Below are 25,433 nucleotides of genomic sequence, written 5' to 3' on the forward strand. Positions count from 1 at the left end.
CGTTTGCTTGAGGTGCTTTTATTGCAGTATCAAACCTCCTTTATGGACCCCTTGCCTCAAGATTGGTATATCAAAGGTCATGGTATGTGCTGAAGACTGCAAGTCAAAATGACCAAATGTTTGACATTTGATGGATGATGTATCAGTGTAAATCTAGTGGTATTATTGAACAAAGTTTTTTACTATTGGAAATAAGGTTATCTTGATATTAACTGAGTGTTAAAATGTGAGAGACTGTCCTGTACAGTTGAGGTTATTAGGTCATCCTGATTAAGAACCAAACTCATATTACCATATCTCCCATTTGAGGACCAAAAATATTTTTTTTGTTTCTCATACTACATGTGTTATGTAAACAAAAATAACCTTTTAAAAAGCTGTCATCAAAAGCATTGCTATTTTGGTCTCTTTTGCACAGAGTATTATACCTACACACACCAGTAGCTTGTGTCCCTTACTTCAGATATTATTCCTACAACAAGCCTGAAAATGTTTAAACATTAGGTTATCTTCATATTTTCAGGTTTCAAAGCTGCAGGAGAGACTAAGCATGTTGGAAGCTGAAGCTTCCATTGCCAAAAACCAGGTTGAAGCCCTCCAAACAACCAGACCAAAAACAGCACGACCAAAGACTCCTCAAGTATATCATTTGTATTTGTCTGTCTGTAGTAACATTTTAGTCCTAGTTTTACATTACTTTACGTGTTCCATACTGGACAGTTGAGACAATAACAGCAAGTTACACAAATCTTTTATAATCTGAAGTTATGATCTACTGACATTAAAAAAAATCTAGAAAATGTTGAAGAAGTAGTTTTTCTACATTTTCATCTCATTTTTAGTTTACATACCTTAAAGTGATAACAGTTTGTAGTTTAAGAGAAGATCTAAGATTATTAAGAGGGGTAGACACAAGAATTCTGAAAAGGGGTTTCACTGGGTTGGAGAAAGGCTGATAATAAACTAAAGCATGCTGGTGTTTAGATAAAATAAGAAAACTACCTTTAAAACTCCTTTAAAACAGTTTTTTCAGGTGAAAAGGGTTGACAATAAACTACCTTTAAAACTCCTTTAAAACTGTTTTTTTTCAGGTGAAAAGGGTTGACAATAAACTACCTTTAAAACTCCTTTAAAACTGTTTTTTCAGGTGAAAAGGGTTGACAATAAAGTAAGTTTATGGTACATGCAGGGCACAGATATAGGTTTTTTGTTTTAATGTAGGTGACATAATCCTGACACTTATTTTATATTTGAAAAATCTAAAAGTCCTTTTCATTGTTAAAGGCGAATGAGCTAAGCTTTGGGAAAAGGGGAGAGATCTATAGTGAAGTTAAGGATTGGAAAATGTTATAATACAAATGCAATTTTGATATATAGATATTTACAATAAATGTGTTATTTGTCACATTGTTTATTTGTGATAAAAACTTGTCATCATGAAAAGTGGATATTAATGTAATGTATTTTGGTGTTGTTAATAAACGAGGCCCCTCATCCCAACCCATGTTGACTTTAACTGTGGTGGAGGGAACGTCTGGGTCCCACCTAAATCTGTACCTGCATGTAGTATGATAAACACGATATAATTTTATTTAATCAACATGCACATCTTGTAAAATAACATTGTTGTCTACACTGTAGAAATGTTTTTCTTTTTTTTTAGTGTATTGATGCATGTACAACTGAATGAGAATATTTTGTATTTCTTTTATTGTAAATCTATATGTATTATGACACTAGTATTGTGGTTGATCAACAATAGCTTAAACTCTCGTACAAAGTGTTATATTTTTAACTGCATGGTTATCTGTATATATAGTAGAATCTCGTTGGGTTGATCACAGTTGGGGCACCATGATTTGTTCGACCCACCGGCTAGTTCGAGTCAAGCATTTGACCACCTTCAGGAGTGTCTGTGACCCTTTATAATTAGAATTAACAATTTAAAACCGAAGTGCATTTTTTTTTTTTATGTAATAAAATATATCAAGAAATTATTTGCATTACATACTGCAAAAGAAAGCATTAAGTATAGAAGTTTGTTTTGATTTTATTGAATCAAATACAATTTGGGGCAGGATATAGCCCAGTGCAAGTCAAACATTACTCACATTCAGTTTATGGTGCAAGTCAAACATTACTCACATTCGATTTATGGTGCAAGTCAAACATTACTCACATTCGGTTTATGGTGCAAAACATTACTCACATTCGGTTTATGGTGCAAGTCAAACATTACTCACATTCGGTTTATGATGCAAGTCAAACATTACTCACATTCGGTTTATGATGCAAGTCAAACATTACTCACATTCGGTTTATGGTGCAAGTCAAACATTACTCACATTCGGTTTATGGTGCAAGTCAAACATTACTCACATTCGATTTATGATGCACGTCAAACATTACTCACATTCGGTTTATGGTGCAAGTCAAACATTACTCACATTCGGTTTATGGTGCATGTCAAACATTACTCACATTCGGTTTATGGTGCAAGTCAAACATTACTCACATTCGATTTATGATGCATGTCAAACATTACTCACATTCGGTTTATGATGCAAGTCAAACATTACTCACATTCGGTTTATGGTGCAAGTCAAACATTACTCACATTCGGTTTATGGTGCAAGTCAAACATTACTCACATTCGATTTATGATGCACGTCAAACATTACTCACATTCGGTTTATGGTGCAAGTCAAACATTACTCACATTCGGTTTATGGTGCATGTCAAACATTACTCACATTCGGTTTATGGTGCAAGTCAAACATTACTCACATTCGATTTATGATGCATGTCAAACATTACTCACATTCGGTTTATGATGCACGTCAAACATTAATGATAAGATTGAGATGATCAAATATAACAATAGAAAACAAACACTGTAATTGTTTTGGAATAATATGGCCGCAACTACATACCCCATTTTTTCAGGATCTGGGAGATGTACTGAAAACCGATTGTATTGGGCTATCGGTGTCCCCACGGTACAATGGGTAACAAAACTTCTGCCTGAGTCCCACAGATCAGAATGAGGACCACAGACCAGTCGTAGTTACACACACTTTCACTTTATTAACTTGCCTTCCTGGTATTATCTTTGACAAGGGTAAGCGAACTCTTTCCATGGTACCACAGATAAGAGCGGGCTCCTCTCGGTAACAAGAATGGGCCCTATCCCACTCATTCATACTGCACAATATGTAATGACCCCTGAAAACATGTGCAGCTCAAACCTGTGATCCTCCCTCACCTCCCAGATCCTGCCCCCACAAACCAAAAGTTGTGACGTTTTTATTATAATACAAAATAACACATTCACAAATACATTGGTTACTCATTAACTCTATGCCTGGTTTATAACAATAAAAATAAGATTGCTAATTGAGACGCGATTGCATTAAAAAGTTATTTTAAAATTTAAAAACACAAGTTTGTCGTTTGATATACTTCCAGTCTTGCAACAGTTCTTGTTAAGTACAAGTGGCCAGTCAGTATGTTCATAGTGTCTTGAGATCCTCGAAATACACACTGAAAATACAACAAAAACACTGAGCAGCAGAATATGAAATTAATAACTTGCCGACCAAACTACTTACAATACTCCCTAACATGCTAGTGACAGTTTAATTAAAATTCTGGGAAGGGTGGGTGGGATTAAATAAGTTTTAATAAATAGTCCAGCTTCCTTCAAAACGTAACGACAAAGTGTTTAATTTCTGTAAGAATATAAACAATGACGTCAAATATTTGACATCATTGAATATTAATATCAACACAGCCGAGTGGTCTCCCTTGACTATGAGCTATGCAAATAACCTACACAGTAAACCATACTTACATTAAAAACAGTTATTTTGCAATGACTGCAATAACTGCCATTTCTCACATTTGGTTTATGATGCAAGTCAAACATTATTCACATTCGTTTTAGATAATGCTGCTTTGTCAGCTTGTCTTTGAAGATGTTTAAAACAATGATTTGGAATTGTACTAGTTGTTGTTTTGAGTTGTTTTGAGTTGTTTTATTTTTTATTTTATTTTATCTAACTCTGTTTTAGTTGAGTTTTAGGTATTCTGTATTGTACATTAATTTGCACTTACATCTTGATAATAATTTGTGGTTTTTAACTAAACACATGTTAGTTTTAGATTGTTGCTTATACACACACGCATGCTCACTGATTAAAGAACTGGATTTGGCAGAAGGCATTTTGATTTTTGAGAATGGTGTAAATAAAATATTCATTACAGTTAATTACTCCTACCAACTGTAACCAAATGACAAAAAAATAATTCATTTTAACTTAGGTCTCACTACACAGTTCACTTCCAGGTGAGAGTTCATATATCATAGTCGACTGTTTGGAATGAATACATATAATACATATGTATAAGCATTAGGTCTACAGCTACGGAATGTCTGTTTAACATCTGCATCATTGATATCAAGTGTTTTTTCTCCCTCATGCAGAAGTGATTACAACATATGTAAATTAAATCCATCATTCGCAGCCATCAGTTACACCAAGCTTGTTCATAATTTGTTTATATATGCCCAAAGCCTACCATTTAAAGTAAAACATGTCACAGGCAAATATGTATATAGATGCTTTTAAAAGTGGTCCCATTCTAATTAATACTGTGAAACTTCTCAAAACCAGACCTTCAATAAACTGGAATTCCCTCGAAACCAAACTTATTTCATTGTTCTCTGTTTTACACAGCATTCTTTGGTGTGTTTTTAAGCATGTTCTCCTGAAGTGCTTTGGTACCCTAAATGCTTTCCTTCACATTTTTCACATAGCCAACTGAACTTAACTTTAATGATTTTGTCTTTGTACCCAAATGACCTCATTTGGACCCAAAATGTCCTGGTGTGTCACAATATTATTAGTCAGGAGGTGCAGCATTATTTCTAGTATAGATGGTGCTGTTGTAACTTCTGTGGTAATTTAGAATTTGTTTTTAAATATTGACACGCAGGTTCAAAATCGACCAGAAACCAGAAATTTGTTTTGTTTGGTCATATTATTGTTATTATTATTAAAATGATTATTGCTTAAATGATGACAATATTACAGGTAATCCAACCAGTAGTACAAGAAAGCAACATCAGTTTGGATGATTTAGAGATACTAAACAGTACTGCTAAAGATCTACACAAGTCACATGTGCACCTAAAGATGAATGTAGAGCGCCATCTTGGTATGCTACAGCAGATGGTTAAAGAGGTAATCATTACTTTCATCTTTTATTAACATTATACTTGTAGGGACCCACTTCCATTAAGTTCACCATCATGGCAGACTAGACTAGTACTGGTGGATGTGCATTCATGATTGGTAGGGGACTAGCTTACACTGATCCTACCAACAACTTTAGTATAACTACTTGTATTCATCCAGCTGATATTGCGTTTAATGGGGCAGGACATAGCCCAGTGGTAATGCAGGCTAGGATCAATCCGCGTTCTTGCCAGTGCACCACGACTTGTATAGCAGGTTTCCTCTCTAAGACTATATATCAAAATTACCAAATGCTTGACATTCAGTAGCAGATGATTAATAAATCAGTGTGCTCTAGTGGTATTGTTAAAACAAAACAAACTAAACATTTTTGATTTCACTGAAATGTTTAGTGGGCAATAGGTTACATTGATTTCACTGAAATGTTTAGTGGGCAGTAGGTTACGTTGATTTCACTGAAATGTTTAGTGGGCAGTAGGTTACGTTGATTTCACTGAAATGTTTAGTGGGCAGTAGGTTACGTTGATTTCACTGAAATGTTTAGTGGGCAGTAGGTTACGTTGATTTCACTGAAATGTTTAGTGGGCAGTAGGTTACGTTGATTTCACTGAAATGTTTAGTGGGCAATAGGTTACGTTGATTTCACTGAAATGTTTAGTGGGCAATAGGTTACATTGATTTCACTGAAATGTTTAGTGGGCAATAGGTTACATTGATTTCACTGAAATGTTTAGTGGGCAATAGGTTACATTGATTTCACTGAAATGTTTAGTGGGCAATAGGTTACATTGATTTCACTGTTTACATTGTTCTAGCAGTATTGACCTTCATGACTAGAATTCTCCACTTACTGAAGCCGATAACACTGCAGAGATGCTGTATTTTGAACTGATCATTTTATTAAAATTACTTGTGTCCTTTATTAGACTTTATTTTATTTATTTATAAATATTTGTTGATTTGAGATGGATTTACCCTTTTTTAATTACATTGATATGAACATATGATGGATGTAACTACATGTATCAGTGACACCAAATAAGTTTATGTTAAACAAAACATTTAATTCTGCAGAATTCTTGTATTGATTTTATTGAAATATTTGGTTGGGACTAGCTTACATTGATTTTACTGAAATGCTTGTAGGAACTAGCTTATGTCAGTTTGAATGAAATGTTTGGTAGATACATGTATCTTAGATTAGTGACTAAAATAGTGTCGCAAATAGAATAAAAATTATTTCCGTTGATTATGTCTTTCATATTAAACTGACAAGTAAATATTTTGTAAATATCTATTTAATGATACTCTACCTAATATAGCATTGACTTGTTTGGGCTCTCATTGATGAACAATGTGGTGTTTACTCTTGAAATTAAAAGACAAATGTCAGTAAGCAGGTGATTTGTGTACTTTATTGAAACAGACTATAACACATTTTGATCGACATGTGTCAATTTCATTTACCCATAAACAAACTTTTAATTTAAAACTGCCAGCATAAATTATTAATTATGATCAGCATATTTAGTGAATATAAATTCAATATAAGTACATTAGAAATTTACACAATCTTGCAACCACTTAAAGATGCTATATCATAGTTATACATGTATGTGAGCATCTGTTTGTGATAAAAATTGTCCAATAAAAATGTATTTTCTACTAGTAGATAAAATTATTTTGTTAGAATCATTTATGGGCATATAGTTGAAGGTTTAGTCAAAATTTTAAAGCAAAATTTAATTTTAAAAAATTTGCAATAGCTGTCATTATGCAACTTGGAGATAGCACCTTTAATACATAGCACCTTTAATATCGGTACAATAGACCACACACTCAGAATGGTTCTTGACAGTTTTGCTCAAAAGTTACTTAGAAATGTCTATAAATATTTAGTTTTGGGAGCGTCCCTCGCATATTGCAACAGCAATAAAACTGACAAATGTCCATCAAAATTTGTTATAGTCTGTTCCAATAAAGTGCACAAATCACCTGTTTACTGACATCTTTCTTTTACTTTCAAGAGTAAACACCACCAGGCTTGTACATCAATGAGATCCCAAACAAGTAAATGCTAAATTAGGTAGAGTATCATTAAATAGATATTTACAAAATATTTACTTGTCAGTTTAATATGAAAGACATAATCGATGAAAATCATTTTTATTCTATTTCCGACATTACTTTAGGTTACATTGATTTCACTGAATGTTTATGTTGATTTCATATTAGTGGGGACTAGTTTACACTGATTACGCTTAAATATTTGGTGGGGACTAGGTTACATTGATTTCAAAGAAATGTTTGGTGGGCACTAGACATTGATTTCACTGAAATGTTTGGTGGGCATTAGACATTGATTTCAAAGAAATGTTTGGTGGGCACTAGACATTGATTTCAGTGAAATGTTTGGTGGGCACTAGACATTGATTTCAATGAAATGTTTGGTGGGCACTAGGCATTGATTTCAATGAAATGTTTGGTGGGCACTAGACATTGATTTCAATGAAATGTTTGGTGGGCACTAGACATTGATTTCAATGAAATGTTTGGTGGGCACTAGACATTGATTTCAATGAAGTGTTTGTCAGGGACAAGCCTGCTAATTAACACTTTTTCTTTTTAAATATTAAATAAATTTTACTGAAATATTTGATTGGAACTAGCTTACATTGATTTCACTGAAATGTTTAGTAGGTACTAGCTTACATTAGTGAGGACTAGCTGACATTAGTGGGGACAAGCATGTATTCATTTCACTGAAATGTAGGGACTAGCTGTGACGTTTTTATATATATATATGGACTGTCTCGCACATGGAGGAAACAACACAAAATGAGAAAGCGGAAGCAGCTCTGTGTTAAGGACATCTTTAACGCTAGCCGACATGACACGTCATCTACAGACATTACATGGTGTCAGAAAGTGAAAAATCACTGAATTTCTTGGTTATTGAACGCACACTTACATACAAACATGGCATATATGAACATTGATCACCCATGCATTGACTGGGATGCATCAGAGTTATATCAAGAATTCTAAAGATTTAAAAGTCATGTAGGGTTTGTATTTGATGGTCCATTATCGTCACTCACGGACAAACAAAAAGCAGGCTGGTTAGGCACATGGATCGGCGCTCATGGCAGAGAAGTATACAAAACTCTTTCTTGGGAAGGTCAAAAAGATAATCCAAAATATGTACTAGATAAATACGAAGCTTATATTAGACCAAGAAAAAACAAACGTGTCCCTAGGCACAAATTAAAACAAAGGAGACAAGCAGCGGGTTTTTTTTTTGACAATTTTGTGAAAGACTTGAGGTTAATACTGATGGATTATGAATATGCTGATTGATTATATCATTGATGGTATGTACAACAAAAAGATACAAGAAAGATTGCTTGACAGAGGATAAAATCTGTCACTTCCAAAAGCCATCGAGATCGGACAGCAATATGAACTGTCACAGAAGCAAATTCGAATTGTCAGAGACAAAGACACAATGTGAGTACAATCTATCACAAACACAAAGAAACGATAATTAATCAGAATCTGTCTGAACACAAATGTGGAACACAACAACACAATAAAGAGAACTACATGCACTGTGGAAAAGACCCCAAACACTCCAAAACTAGTGGTAAATATCCTGCCATGGGAACAACATGTTACTACTGTTCTAAACCAAATCATTGGATGACAGTGTGTCTAAAATGCAAGAAAGACAATAATATTATACATACAGTCCAATATCCTTCTGATCCAGAGTCAGAGTCTGAAGTTTTGAATATTCACATGGCATCTGATCCTAACTCAAAAAAATTACAAGTGGAACCAAATAGCAGTTATACACGGAAAAAACATCAACTTCAAAATTGATACTGGAGCAAAGTGTAACAGCATGAAACTAAAAGACTACCAAAAGCTGTCTCATCTTAGTGATCTCTACACATCAAAGCAAGTATTATGTTCATACTCCAACCACTATGTCTGTCCAGTTGGCACTACAAGCCTGCTCATCAAATGTAATCAGAAAATGACAACAACAGAATTTGAGATAGTTAACCTTGATTAAGAAACTGTCGTATCTGGACATACTGCAGAGACACAAGGATTGATAATATGACTTGCAACTAGTGACAAAGAAATGCAAAACAGACCACCATCTCATAGACCTGATGACATTTGGGCAGAATTTCCAGAGCTCGGCAAGACAACTGGAACACTTCCGGGTGAGTATTCAATAAAATTAAAACCAGGAATAAAGGGTGTAGTGCATGCTGCACGACGTCAGCCAGCAGCACTACGTGAGAAAATAATTAAGAAACTCAAGGAAATGGAAACTAATGGACACATCACAAAAGTGGAAGAACCAACAGAGTGGGTAAGTTCTATGACAGTTTCTTTGCGAAATGACAAAATTCTCATTTGCATAGACCTGCGAGATCTCAATGCTGCTATCAAGAGAGAACATTATTCTATGCGTACTATAGAAGACATAATAGCAGAAATTCCTGAAGCTAATGTATTCTCAAAACTAGATGCAAAAAGTAGATTTCTCCACATCAAACTTGACAAACCTTCCTCCTATCTCACAACATTCAACACACCCATAGGAAGGTACAGATGGTTACGTCTTCCAGTTGGAATTTCCTGTGCACCCGAAGTATTCCAGAGAATAATGGATCAAATGCTAGAAGGAATAAAAGGGGCATACACAGCAATGGATGATATTCTCGTGGCCGGCCGTGATATTGAACATCATGACCAAATTCTGAAACAAGTTGTAGAGAGAGCCATAAGCTACAATCTTTGGACCCTTCCAAAATAAAATCACTTCAGGACATGCCCACGTCAAATAACAAAGAAGATCTGAAGTGATTTCTAGGATTCATCACATATGTTCGAAAGTTCATTCCAAATCTCAGTGAAGAAACCAGCCCTTTGAGAACACTGTTGAAGGAAGATGGTCTTTTTGAATTGCAACAACCTCAAGAAGAAGCATTCCACTGACTTAAGATCTCTGCTGCAGTCCTGCAGTTCTCACTTACTATGATGTTAACAATCCAGTAGAAATTCAATGCGATGCTAGTCAGCACGATCTTGGAACCAGTTCTACTCCAAGAAGAGAAACCAGACATTCCATATCTAGAATCAGTCAGCACTCAGGATTTCATTTCTGTTACAAAAGATAAATATGAAGAAATCAAAGAGAAAACACAACAAGAGTTGAATCATCTACAAAGAGTTAGTCTAGATGGATGGCCATATTTAAAATCTGACCTACCAACAACTCTCCGACCTTATTGGGACTCGTGTGCTGAACTAACAGTATCTGATTGAATCATATACAGAAATACATGCTAAAAATCATTCACGAGTCTCACCTGGGAATCGTAAAATGTAAACAACGAGGAAGAGAAGTAATGTATTGGCCGTCAATGAATGCAGAGATAGAAGATACAGTCAAGAACTGCACTAAATGTGCAGAATTCCCAAGAAACAATTCAGCAGAACCTCTCATGCCTACTTCAGTACCCAACTATCCATTTGCAGAAGTCTCCACCAGGGCTTCTAGATTATGGTAGCCCCACTCCCATGGCTAGTGATATTCAGTGTTGGGCTAGTAAATAATTACTATAACTAGCCAGACGAATAGTGGAAAAAAATACCCTTGTCAAATGCAACATTTACATATTTTGTAAATATGAATATCCTGCCCCCTCTTTCCACCCCAATCTAAGGATTTTTAAGCTCAATTTCCCTCTTTAGGTGATGTATCTAATTATTACTATTAGTAAAATTGTATTTATTTTAAGTAAGGCTAGTGAATATTTAACCATGGCTAGTAGATTTTTAAAATCACTGATCCCATGGCTAGTGGATTTTTATAAAATTCTAGAAGCCCCGTCTCCACAGATATTTTTGACTTCGAGGGAAAGAACCATCTCATTACGGTTGATTATTTTTCCAAAATATATTGAGGTGGATCAACTTAGAAATCTCACCAGTGAACATGTTATTGAAAAACTAAAAAGTCAGTTTTGTCGTCATGGCATACCTAAAAAACTACGGAGTGATTGCGGAGTGATTGGACACTTTCAAAGTTCCAATGGGGAGGCAGAACGTGCTGTTCAGGCAGTACAGAAACTGTGGAGAAAGAACACCGACCGATATCTTGCACTACTTGACTACCGAACAACTCCATTAGAAGGAATCAATCTTTCTCCGGCACAGCTTCTGATGGGACGTCGCCCTAGAAATAAACTACCATCATCCCGAGGCCTTTTGACTCCTTCATCTTACAATCAAGAAGTCATCAAACAGTGTCTTAACCTTGAAAAGGAGAGACAGAAATACTATCACGACAAACCAAATATTACAAGTCATGCTCCATTCCAACCAGGAGACCAGGTATGCATGGCCCCACTACCGGGTTCAAAAGAATGGCATGCAGCTGTGGTACTGAAGCGCCATCCCCTGCCAAGATCGGTCATAGTACAATCAGGAAACCAGATATTTTGATGTAACAGAAAACATCTACACAGTTCAACTGCAGAGGCAAACAAAATGCCTTTACAGGCAGAAGAAAATTTGGTATATGAGCCTCTTGAAACCGGGCCCAACAATTACACAAATTCCCATGGTCCTCGCCGCTGAAGTCGAATCGGACCAAAGTAATGCCTTCTCCATCTACTCTTCCGATAGAAGAAACAAAACCTGATGAGACTCTCTGTACTAGGTCTGGCCGTTCTATTCGTCAACCAAAGCGACTGGATTTGTAGAAACTTATGTATATATTTATTCAGACTTCATTCATTCATTAGATAGTTTCATTTAATAGTTATGTTTCAGACACAATTCATCGTTTGCTGACAGTTTTGTTTGATTATTCTAAAAACGAGAAAGCAGAAGCAGCTCTGTGTCAAGGACATCTTTAACGCTAGTGGACATGACACATCATCTACAGACATTACACTAGCTTGCAGTGATTCTGTTGAAACATCAGGTGGTATAACCAGCTTTCACCAATCCTACTGACATCATGCTTTACAGACTAGTTTGCAGTTTCCCATTTCATACTCTTCTAGTAGTACTGACCTTCATGAATAGAAGATGATAACACTGTAGAGATGCTGTATTTTGAACTGATCATTTATTAAAATTACTTGTGTCCTTTCTTAGACTTTATTTTATAAAATTTTAGGTGGCTAATGCTGCAAAACAGATGAAGAACCAGAAAGCAGGTCAAGCACAGGAACTTGATGAAATTCGAGCACTCTACCAAAAGGAGGTAGTGCAAAGAAAAATGTTGTATAACCAGGTTAGTAAAAGTATGGCATTCTTTGGTAGCATTAACAGTTCATAGAATAAAACTTAAATTATACTCTTAATATTAAGAAAAAAGACTGAACGAATTGTGGATGAAAAATCTTCTGGATTTGAATGAATGAATGAATGAATGAATGTTTAACGACACCCCAGCACGAAAAATACATCGGCTATTGGGTGTCAAACTATGGTAATGCAAATAAATAAAGTGATGATCAACATCAATATAAAAATTCAAGGTTTAAAGAAAAACAGTGTAAAGAACTGTGCCAAAAATACAAATACAAATATCACAGAATTTTACGGACACCGAATTTTACTCTAAACTTCAATTTGTGCTGTATTGGCCATTCTCAAAGAGAATGTTACACCCCTGCACCACGGTGAGGTTACAGCACGCGCAGGGGCTTCTGGATTTAACCAGAAGTATGTGTTTTTTTAGTTTGTCCTGTATTATTTTCCATTTTGTCTGTTTTTCTTAAACACAAGCCTTTAAGCATTGTAAATGTATGTAGTTGTTAATTTTATTTAAATTTTACAATTTTATTCTGGCAGTTACAAGAACTACGAGGAAACATTCGAGTGTTTTGCAGAGCAAGAAAAGATGATCGTGCCAAATTGTGTCTGTCATTTCCTACAGATCAGGACATTGTTGTGACAAACAGTGACGGCACAAAGAAATCATTCAACTTTGATAAAGTGTTTCCCATTAACACTACTCAAGAACAGGTATCTTGTCTTTTGAATTCGTTATTTTTACATGACATGCATGTAATATTCAACATAATCTTGGCTTGTGCAGGGAAGGAGTTTTGTTTTTGAAATTATGACAACTTTCTATGTCATTGTTGATAATTTCTAGCAATTGCATGTTGTAAAAACTTCACGTTTCCACTTAAGTGGCAAGACTAACCATTAATTTTTTTTTTGCACATACCAACTTTCATATTTGCGAAACAAACATGTCGCAATATTAATCAAGTTTTCAGTATGTGATTAATAATAGACTAATAGACTAGTGACAGAGCCTAGTGTTTAAACACTACTAAGCCATGGTTTTCACTGTTTAATATAGAGCTGTTTTCATAATTAATAATAGACCGTTCTTTAAAGTGACAGAGCCTAGTGTTTAAACACTACTAAGCCATGGTTTTCACTGTTTAATATAGAGCTGTTTTCATAATTAATAATAGACCGTTCTTTAAAGTGACAGAGCCTAGTGTTTAAACACTACTAAGCCATGGTTTTCACTGTTTAATATAGAGCTGTTTTCATAATTAATAATAGACCGTTCTTTAAAGTGACAGAGCCTAGTGTTTAAACACTACTAAGCCATGGTTTTCACTGTTTAATATAGAGCTGTTTTCATAATTAATAATAGACCGTTCTTTAAAGTGACAGAGCCTAGTGTTTAAACACTACTAAACTATGGTTTTCACTGTTTAATATAGAGCTGTTTTCATAATTAATAATAGACCGTTCTTTAAAGTGACAGAGCCTAGTGTTTAAACACTACTAAGCCATGGTTTTCACTGTTTAATATAGAGCTGTTTTCATCATTGAAATCAGACATTATTTACATTTTATTGGTTTTCCATTTCCGTACATCCAAAGTGTTTCTGGTCATCCTGGTGTTTGTAATGCCACAAAATGCATTTTTCACAATTCTAAAACTGCTCATTCCTCTGAGGAGTAAAGGTTATGAAGGGTGGTTTCCCTACTTAAATGTCACAGACTCATGTTTTAGTCTTTTGTAACTTTATCCAGATGTGTTACAGGTTTGTATATGAACCAAACTTAGTGTTATTTTCATGGGTTCAAACTAAGGCCTGCAACTTTAAACTGTCACTGATCACTGCCTGTGCTGACACAGCAAACAACTTCCAGTCACTGATCACTGGCTGTGCTGACACAGCAAACAGCTTGCACTCACTGATCACTGGCTGTGCTGACACAGCAAACAGCTTGCAGTCACTGATCACTGGCTGTGCTGACACAGCAAACAGCTTGCAGTCACTGATCACTGGCTGTGCTGACACAGCAAACAGCTTGCAGTCACTGATCACTGGCTGTGCTGACACAGCAAACAGCTTGCAGTCACTGATCACTGGCTGTGCTGACACAGCAAACAACTTGCAGTCACTGATCACTTCCTGTGCTGACACAGCAAACAGCTTGCAGCCACTGATCACTGGCTGTGCTGACACAGCAAACAGCTTGCAGTCACTGATCACTGACTGTGCTGACAGCAAACAGCTTGCAGTCACTGATCACTGGCTGTGCTGACACAGCAAACAGCTTGCAGTCACTGATCACTGGCTGTGCTGACACAGCAAACAACTTGCAGTCACTGATCACTTCCTGTGCTGACACAGCAAACAGCTTGCAGCCACTGATCACTGGCTGTGCTGACACAGCAAACAGCTTGCAGTCACTGATCACTGGCTGTGCTGACACAGCAAACAGCTTGCAGTCACTGATCACTTCCTGTGCTGACACAGCAAACAGCTGACATAACAAAATATCCTTTGTAAACTTTTTGGCATTGTATGGAATGCAGTAAATAGTCTCATCTACAGGGATGTGAGAGCTACGCAGAAATGCTTAAATGCACTTTTTCATTTCGTCTAAAAAAATAAAAACATGATGTTCAATACTGTTGACCACACAAGGTTCATTTGCATATTTTCATGGTTTCAAGTTTATGATTTGTGCCTTATACTATAAGTTATAACCAGTTTAGATTTGTTAGCATTGAATGCAATTTTTGGCAGTTCCAGGGGTTGCAAACAACAATTTTTCTCCAGGGGCCGCAGTAAGCTTTTTTGTTCCAGCCCCTCTCACATCCCTGTATCTATGACTATATGAATACCTTAAAGGGACATTCCTGAGTTTGCTGCAATTTTTATGATGTTATTGACTAACAAGAGTCGTTTTAACGATTGCTATTACATATCAAATGTATTTTTTCTGCATAAAATATTAGTGGCTCTATATTAAACGTGTTTCTGATCATTCAAATATTTGTACCAGGTTATATTTCATTTTATTTCATGAATTTTTTTTTCTTTCGTATGTACGAAATTATTTGAAGATAAAATCCAGTGTGGGCTTTTTACAAATATTAAGATGACTAGAAAAACATTGAATATACAGACACTGATATTCTAAACAAGAAAATATATTTAATATGTAAGTCTAATCGTAGAAATATTTTATTAGTCAGAAACATTGTACAATGCAGCAAACTCTGGAATGTCCCTTTAAACATTCTCTTTTGAACATCATCTAGCTTAGATAGATCACTGCCAGGTATCTTTAGAGAGCATTGTCATTGATATAGTCTACCTCTGTCTTTGTCATTCTGTCTGTCTGTCTTTCTCTCTGTCTGTCTGTCTTTTTCTCTGTCTGTCTGTCTTTCTTTCTCTCTCTCTCTTCCCCGCTTTCTTTCACTATGTGTTTGAAATGTTTTTTGTTGGTTTTAATATAAAATTATCTCTTGTCATGTTTTCGTTTTAAAATAAAATACATGTACATAGCAAAGTAGTCAAAATAGTTTTAATGGATCTAAAATTACATGAAATTGTTTACCAAAATTTTATTTAAAAACACACGGAAAAGCTAGGTGACCAAGTTGGCAATAGCATAGCCAGCTAACAGGTGAAAATGAAAGGCTGTGTATATTTGCAGATATTCACTGACACCCAGCCGATCCTCACCTCCTGTGTAGATGGCTACAATGTATGTCTAATGGCCTATGGACAGACAGGCTCGGGAAAAACCTACACTATGATGGGACCAGACAGTAACCCGGGAATCAATGTCAGGTAACTTTAAAAATAATATTAATTTTTTGCAGAATCTCCAGTGCATTATTACAAAACGTACATTTGTTTGAATCTACATAATGAATCATATGAAGCAATGTATTTGTGGCAAGAATTCTATGGTGTAGGGTCTCCACAAGTACTCGAGTACTCGGGTATGGGCAGAGTGTTATAAGACTTGTCACTTAAGTCCATTCACAGGACTTGATTACCCATGCATGGAAGAGCACTCTCCTTTAATTTTATTTATTTTATGTCATTTTACCATATGTTTGCTTCCGGTTACATGATAGGGCTATGAGAAATGAAGAGAAAACAAAAATCAAATGTGTGAAATGCAATACAATGGCATGATTTTTTATTTATTTTTTTAATACATATTTATTGTCCCAGATCATATAGCAATGTCGGGGTAATGATTTGGTATCCATGTTCAGCACTGGAATTGAGATGCATGATGCTATTTTACTTTATTCCTTAGTCTCATTCTCAAGTGTAAGTGTCGACTCAGGTCTGGGTCGAGTTTGAACCTTGAGTACTCGAGTCCTGTATTTTGGACTTGTGGAGGCCCTGCTATGGAGCCAACTGTATTGGAACCGTATTAAAGTGGTATCTTTCAGACATTTAAATGGCAAAACATACATTTTTCCCAAGTATAACAAGCATAGTTTAAACCCTTATTGGCATATTTTATCTGTGACTTTGGAATTATGCTTATGCAGTTCAATACATTATACATGTCTTTACTTGTTGTATTAACACAATTTTGATTTTAAAAGGTAAAATTGGAGTTTGAATAGAAACAAATGTCTTATTGATAATGGTTAATGAATATTAAAATGAGTTTACTGCATTCACTAATGATGCATAGATTAACAAATGTGTACAATCGAGCACCATTGTGTCGATATCTTCGGGACAACATAAAAATATCAAGTTAACCAAATATCGACTCCGTGGTTTGCTGAGATCACTGTGCTCAACACGATATAGTACAGGCATTTTACCCAAAAAAATTGGTCAACCTCACACAAATTGCAACAAAAGCAAACTTAACAGATTTTGTTTCCTGAATATGTACTCAATGACAGAAAAAAAGTCCTAAGGAATTCTTTGGATGGAAAGTTTTGAAAATCACCCAAGTTTGACACTACCCTAAATGCCTGTTTTCTCCACATTTCGGTGTTCTTACATGATTGCTTGAATGATCTGTTCGTGTATACCATGCTTTATTTTTAGTGGAATAGCTTTAAAGCATTTAAATAATGAGAAACGATGAAGACACAAGACGAAATCCAAGTGACTGTCAATAAAGTATTATATCAATCATACAAACCTAACAAAATTCAGGAGGAAAAACAAGAAATAAAATATAGCAGTCTGTTGAAATATGACACACTTTTACATCTCATAATCAAGAATAATAAAAATAATACTGAAATTCACACTGTGATACATCATCTACATTGTAGAAACACAAATGACTAAACATGTTGAAATTTAGATCTCGACAATGTCATGATCTTCATCATCATCACATGGTGTCTGTAATATGTTCGTACAGCCAGATCCCCTGCAGTTTCCAGAGAGAGTCCAGAGTGTCAGTTGATTTTCCGTTGTAGATTATCACTAATGCTTTCTCTCCTGCATCTGCCACATTATGTGTAGAAGCTGAATGTGTATCAAACACTTTGGCCTGCTCACAGATGTGTTGCTTGCTTTAAACTTCTTGAAGGAAGCTTCCTTTCCGATCCAGTGGAGCCGAGATGTTGTGGCACACCCAAGAACTGCATGCAGAAAGAGGATATGTTTGCATATATCTGGACCAGGCAGTTGCTTTGTAGCCTTGATGTTCTTCTTTGGCTCAGGGCAAAAGAAGAGGTCATGGGATTCCAGGCTTGCATGGTAGCAGAGGAAGATGTGGAGGGGTGTGTCCATCACCAACTAGCACAGTGTTGGTGGCGGTAGCAAACTGCACGGCCTTTAGCACAATCAGGAGGTCAGCATCTCCTGAGGCATGGTGTGTCTCACAGTTTTTATTCTGCAGCTCTTCACTCCGCATGAAAATTAATTGCTGCTTATTCTGCCTGTTGACCAGGAACTGTTCTTTGTTCATGACGACAGGCATGTCAGCTGCAAATGTCACAGTTGCACCAGCATTTTTTTTTACCATCTCTGGTGTGTCATGTCCTTCATGTTTGTACTCTCATAGCCATCGAACACGACTATGGCATCTCCGTACTTCTTTGTTACATACTCAGTATACTGGTGGCAGATGTCTCTATATGTAGATCCGCAGGACCATGGGATACGTTGAACAAGTGCCCCACCATCAAATGCATACTGGGTTCCACCATCTGGGATATCTGCTATCAGGTCCAACAAGATCCCAGATGGCATCACCAAGGGATGGTTGTGTGCTTTTCGGAGCAGAAGAGAGCAATCAAAGAGGACTGATGGGTAGCTGCATAGTTTATGCTTGAAGGCTGACTCCATTCATCTGATGTCTGCACAGCAATGATCAGTCTCTGGAAAAGGAGCTGTGGATCAATCTGGACTTGATCTCCATCAATCTTGATTGATGACTGCATGGCTAGGGTGACAACTTGGTCTTTCCTCTTGAAGGTGTACTCAGCAGGTGTTCTCTCATTCATAGACTTCAGTATCATGGCCTCAACTGCCTGTGCTGTATCGATGTTGAAGGTGGGGTGGGCATTGACTCCAGTGGCAATGCTCCGCAGACTTGGGTCATTGCTGAACGGATTTCGCTCCTGTAGATACTGGAGAGCTGCTAGTCCTTCCCGTCACGAGCTTGTCTTGCTTTGGTCATGTCCTTGTTTTGCTCCCCAGTGTTGTAGTTCACCCCTGTAAGCTCCTGCATTGCCTGGTTTACTTCTGCGATAATCAGGTCGGATGAAAGACCTGCCCACCTAATTGAAACGTTTTTGGACATCAGGGTTTATAGCCTTGAGGTTGGACATCTGCTGCAGATACACCATTGCAGATTTGGCGTACAGGTTGTGGCCCAAGGCTTCCAGGTAGAGCAGCATGTCCTGGATGACCTGTAGATGTAATGTCCAGTTTCCAGTGTGCTCTGCCCTAACATATTTACCTAGGATGTCTAGCATGTCCATGTACTGAATCCAGAGTGCTGAAGTTCTGATGACATTTTCACAGACCCAGACTGCTTCTGAAGGCGGTCTTTCATTATTTTCAGGACATCAGACAGACAAACCTCTTCAGCAGACATCTTCTCATAGAGGATAAAAGCTTCGTCCAGATCCAGATTCTTACTAACATCTGAAGACTGTTCATCTGGTGGCTTTGCAGCTGCTTCAGCCAAGTTCAGATCGTCATTCTCATTGCTGCCTGATTTGTTATGTTGGCGTGGTAGAGGGGCATTGAGCACATTTGTCAGCATCAGGGCATTGAGGCTACGTCAACAATGAAGTGTGCATGTACTGTCTGAGCAATGGCCTTGCCACTAAGCATATGGACTACAGCATTGGAGGTATGGATCAACTCCAGTAGTTCTTGTAGACCGGATGAAATAGAAATCAAGAAGTTCATGTAGTTAGCCCCAAACACCTCATATTATCACAACTGGAAACAAAGTGGTATTATAGAGTACCTGCACTCATAAACGTCAAAAATTTCAGTACCCATGACTTGGCTTTTATAGCTCTGAGGTAAAAAAAACAATCTACAGAAAGCTCAATTGATCATCTCACAAATACTCTAAATAGAGCTTACTATACTCAGATTCCGGGATGGAATGGAAAAGGAACAGCAAAAGGCACATGTTCAAAGAAGAGAACGTTTAGGTTAAAATGGAGCACATGAGGACAATGATAAGCTGAGGACAATGTCCACAAATAGCACCCAGTCAGAACCAGTACCAACAGTTATATCAGAGCAAGCGCATCTAGCATATGTTATATCTCAAGATCTACAATCAGTCTCACCAACCTGTAATGTGGATCCCACAGAAAATTCTAGTATCTTTAATGAATGAGTCATTCACTGTTCCCATATATTAGGGTAACCTTAAGGGATGACCTTGACCTCAAATCATCAAGATAAGATCAGAATAGGATTCCTCGACCACAAAACCCCCTAAAAAGTGGTATTATTTATTATTCATGATTGTATCACTTTTGGATTTTTAAGAATGATTGACAATAAGCCGGGTGGTGGCCATATTGGATTTCCCAGATTTTGAGACTTTCCTCCTGGAGGATTTCTTAGGACTTTTTATATGTCAAAGAGGATACATCCAGGGGTACAAAACAACTGAGAGAGCTTTTGTTGCAATTTGTGTGAGGTCATTGTACATAATGCCTGTACTAATACTCCAAAAGCTTTCCATATGAAACAGTGAGTCCCCCCAGGTGGGGGGTAGCTCGAGAGAGAGCACAAAGACATGTCTTGTCTCATCGAGAGTTCATGGTAAACCCATTAGGTTATAGATAAGATATTGTTCAGCTTAAAGCCTGCATTACCTATTCTATTAAAGGTATTGTTCACTCTTTTAGAGCAATTAAAGAGCTGATGAAAGTGTGTGAAGACAGAATTGAAACAGTTACCTACACTCTGAAGGTGAGTTTATACACTGAAGATGAGTTACACCTGTACACTGATGGTGAGTTACACCTGTGCATTGACGGTGAGTTACACCTGTACATTGAAGGTGAGTTACACCTGTACACTGAAGGTGAGTTACACCTGTACACTGAAGGTGAATTACACCTGTACACTGAAGGTGAGTTACACCTGTACACTGATAGTGAATTACACCTGTACGTGGAAGGTGAGTTACACCTGTACACTGAAGGTGAGTTACACCTGTACACTGAAGGTGAGTTACACCTGTACACTGATGGTGAGTTTATACACTGAAGGTGAGTTACACCTGTACACTGAAAGTGAGTTATACCTGTACATGGAAGGTGAGTTACACCTGTACACTGATGGTGAGTTATACCTGTACACTGACGGTGAGTTTATACACTGAAGATGAGTTACACCTGTACACTGATGGTGAGTGTATACACTGAAGGTGAGTTACACCTGTACACTGAAGGTGAGTTACACCTGTACACTGATGGTGAGTTTATACACTGAATATGAGTTACACCTGTACACTGATGGTGAGTGTATACACTGAAGGTGAGTTACCCCTGTACACTGAAGGTGAGTTACACCTGTACACTGATGTTTGATTTACACATGTACATTGAAGGTGAGTTACACCTGTACACTGATGGTGAGTTTATACACTGAATATGAGTTACACCTGTACACTGATGGTGAGTGTATACACTGAAGGTGAGTTACACCTGTACATTGAAGGTGAGATACACCTGTACACTGAAGGTGAGTTACACATGTACATTGAAGGTGAGTTACACCTGTACACTGAAGGTGAGTTACACATGTACATTGAATGTGAGTTACACCTGTATATTGAAGGTGAGTTACACCTGTATATTGAATGTGAGTTACACCTGTATATTGAAGGTGAGTTACACCTGTATATTGAAGGTGAGTTACACATGTACATTGAAGGTGAGATACACCTGTACATTGAATGTGAGATACACCTGTATATTGATGGTGAGTTACACCTGTATATTGAAGGTGAGTTACACTTGTATATTGAAGGTGAGTTACACTTGTATATTGAAGGTGAGTTACACATGTACATTGAAGGTGAGATACACCTGTACATTGAATGTGAGTTACACATGTACATTGAAGGTGAGTTACACATGTACATTGAAGGTGAGTTACACATGTACATTGAAGGTGAGTTACACATGTATATTGAAGGTGAGTTACACCTGTGCATGGAAGGTGAATTACACTTGTATACAGAAGGTGAGTTCTATCTATATACTGAAGGCGAGTTCTATCTATATACTGAAGGCGAGTTCTATCTATATACTGAAGGCGAGTTCTATCTATATACTGAAGGTGAGTTCTATCTATACACAGATGGTGAGTTCTATCTATATATTGATGGTGAGTTATTTTTGTATACTGAAGGTGAGTTCTATCTATATACTGATGGTGAGTTATTTTTGTATACTGAAGGTGAATTCTATCTATATACTGATGGTGAGTTATTTTTGTATACTGAAGGTGAGTTCTATCTATATACTGAAGGGGAGTTTTATCTATATACTGATGGTGAGTTATTTTTGTATACTGAAGGTGAGTTCTATCAGTATACTGATGGTGAGTTATTTTTGTACACTGAAGGTGAGTTCTATCTATATACTGATGGTTAGATATTTTTGTACACTGAAGGTGAGTTCTATCTATATACTGATGGTGAGTTATTTTTGTATACTGAAGGTGAGTTCTATCTATATACTGAAGGTGAGTTCTATCTATATACTGAAGGGGAGTTCCACCTGTACACTAAAGGTGAATTATGTCTATACGTCGAAGGTGAGTTGTACATATATGCTGAGGGTAAATTACACTAAAGATGAGTTTGATGATCTGTATGCTGTTATGTTTATCTAAATAATCTAAATATTGTCAAATAAACAGTGTTATGTCATTGATACATAAATAAAATAACATAAAATGTTATATATATCAGCAATTCAAAAGTGTCAAGATTTTTGTTAATCTCAAGTTCATGTTTTATTCATACTGAAATAAGAACAGTTCAATTAGCACATACTATATTGAGAAGCACAAATAATGACATGGGTATTACACTGATATTTTCTGAAATGTCACATATATATTAACTATGTGAACAAATGAAATACTTCCAACAACAATAAAAAAATGGAATATTTTCAAACAAAAAACACAACTTTTTTGTTTTTAACAATAAAACAGCATTTTTACAGCATTATGTATACCTCCAAAAAAGATTGTTCAGCACCAAGTTATGGTTTTTGCATCAAAGACAATTTATTACATTATTATCTGATTTAAACAGTTGCAGTTGTTACCAGTATCTCATTTGTCCACATGCTTAATATATATGATATGATATTTCTATAAGAAACAATTGAGTGAAATACCCATTGCGTTATTGTTGCCTCACAGTATATGTGGTCGTCGTCTCCTCCAACAGGTTTCTCTGGTGGAGATTTACAATGAGAATGTGGTTGACTTGCTGACCAAGGATGCCAAGATAGTGGAGCTGCATGCTGCTGGGAACAACATCCGCATCCCCAACCTGACAGAACAGCCAATCGATAGTCTGAAGGACATAAAGCGCCTCATGGATATGGGAGACAAGAATCGATCAACTGCTGCAACCAAAATGAACTCGACCAGGTAAGTTAGAATTGCTGTAAGTCGTTTACATGTATACAAAGACACTAACAGAAATACAACATTTTGTTGACAGTTTGTGTTTTGCAATATGTTATTTGAAATGCCTATAAACAAATAAATAGTTTTATTTTATTTTCAACTTAACCAGGTCTCCCTTAAACTAACAGCATTTGCCTCTGGAACAATAGGCTGGTCTGAACATCCCAACAGCTAATGGGATGGCTTAAAATCTTCTGCTTCCTGTTCCAGTCAGGTGCTTGAAGCATCCTTCTTTCTTATTCACTCATCCATTCCCCATTACTTGCTCTTGTAAAACTTAAGCGATAGAAGTTTTTATGTTGCTTTGGTTTTATCCATGTTTATTCTTACTCCTCAAGAATTCAATTGTAGCTTTTCATCTTTAATATAAGTGTTATTTTTATCACTTATTTATTTGAATTGTTCTACTTGGTTGGCCACCATTGTGAAAATGTGTTTTGTTTGTTTACGGCTTGTTTACATTTATAGGAGGTCTTTGACATCCAAATGAATTATTAGAGAATGTCATCATCTTTCTAGCTAGCAAGGATCCTCATGATCAATGCGCGACTTGATGTCTAAATTCAACTGTTGTACAGCTCTTACAGATGGGGAGTTTGATGAATATTTAAAGTTACTGATGTTTCGCAAGCAACATAGGTCATTTAGGGCTTCAGGGATGTCCAGTTCGTCCACGTCACCTGCTCCGCCTATATTGTTGGTGGACCCCCACCATTGAGGAATTCTATGATGGAGGTCTTCAAGTCAATCTTGCCTGCACTTCTCAAAGATACTTTGGCTGCTTTGCGTGTGTGGTTTTGATGGTTTCTGCAGTGGATTCCAAGACTTTGGCTGAGTCATCAGACACTCATATGGATTCCACAGCTTTCCGTATGGCTCCCGCGACTACCCAGTTGGCTCCCACAGCTTTCAGTATGGCTGCCGCGACTACCCAGTTGGCTCCCAGTTTTCTGTATGGCTCCCGTGACTACCCAGTTGGCTCCCACAGCTTTCTGTATGGCTGCCGCGACTACCCAGTTGGCTCACACAGCTTTCTGTATGGCTCCTGCGACTACCCAGTTGGCTCCCAGTTTTCTGTATGGCTCCCGCAACTACTCAGTTGACTCCCACAGCTTTCTGTATGGCTCCTGTGACTATCCAGTTGGCTCCCAGTTTTCTGTATGGCTCCCGCAACTACTAAGTTGGCTCCCACAGCTTTCAATATGGCTCCCGTGACTACCCAGTTGGCTCCCAGTTTTCAGTATGGCTCCCGCAACTACTCAGTTGGCTCCCACAGCTTTCTGTATGGCTGCCGCGACTACCCAGTTGGCTCCCACAGCTTTCTGTATGGCTGCCGCGACTACCCATTTGGCTCCCACAGCTTTCTATATGGCTTCCGCGACTACCCAGTTGGCTCCTACAGCTTTCTGTATGGCTCTCGCGACTACCCAGTTGGCTCCCACAGTTTTCTGTATGGCTCCTGCGACTACCCAGTTGGCTCCCACAGCTTTCTGTATGGCTCCCGTGACTACCCAGTTGGCTCCCACAGCTTTCTATATGGCTCCTGCGACTACCCAGTTGGCTCCCACAGTTTTCTGTATAGCTCCCGCGACTACCCAGTTGGCTCCCACAGTTTTGTGTATGGCTCTCGCAACTACCTAATTGGCTCCCACAGCTTTCT

The 25,433-nt window shown here is 37.2% G+C and overlaps 1 protein-coding gene across 2 annotated transcripts in view; it reads left to right on the forward strand.

Annotated features, from left to right (window-relative positions):
* LOC121368222 (kinesin-like protein KIN-14E) overlaps window positions 1-25,433 on the forward strand; it is an 89,843-nt gene that overhangs the window by 59,446 nt on the left and 4,964 nt on the right. For both annotated transcript variants that reach the window (XM_041492856.1, XM_041492857.1), the window contains 7 exons: window positions 524-640; window positions 5,097-5,246; window positions 12,475-12,591; window positions 13,155-13,328; window positions 16,290-16,426; window positions 20,962-21,025; window positions 23,529-23,734. In XM_041492856.1, the coding sequence (XP_041348790.1) occupies window positions 524-640; window positions 5,097-5,246; window positions 12,475-12,591; window positions 13,155-13,328; window positions 16,290-16,426; window positions 20,962-21,025; window positions 23,529-23,734 (965 nt within the window). The remainder of the gene's footprint in view (window positions 1-523; window positions 641-5,096; window positions 5,247-12,474; window positions 12,592-13,154; window positions 13,329-16,289; window positions 16,427-20,961; window positions 21,026-23,528; window positions 23,735-25,433) is intronic.

The sequence above is a fragment of the Gigantopelta aegis genome, chromosome 3, assembly GCF_016097555.1.
Source record: "Gigantopelta aegis isolate Gae_Host chromosome 3, Gae_host_genome, whole genome shotgun sequence".
Classification (NCBI taxonomy): Eukaryota; Metazoa; Mollusca; class Gastropoda; order Neomphalida; family Peltospiridae; genus Gigantopelta; species Gigantopelta aegis.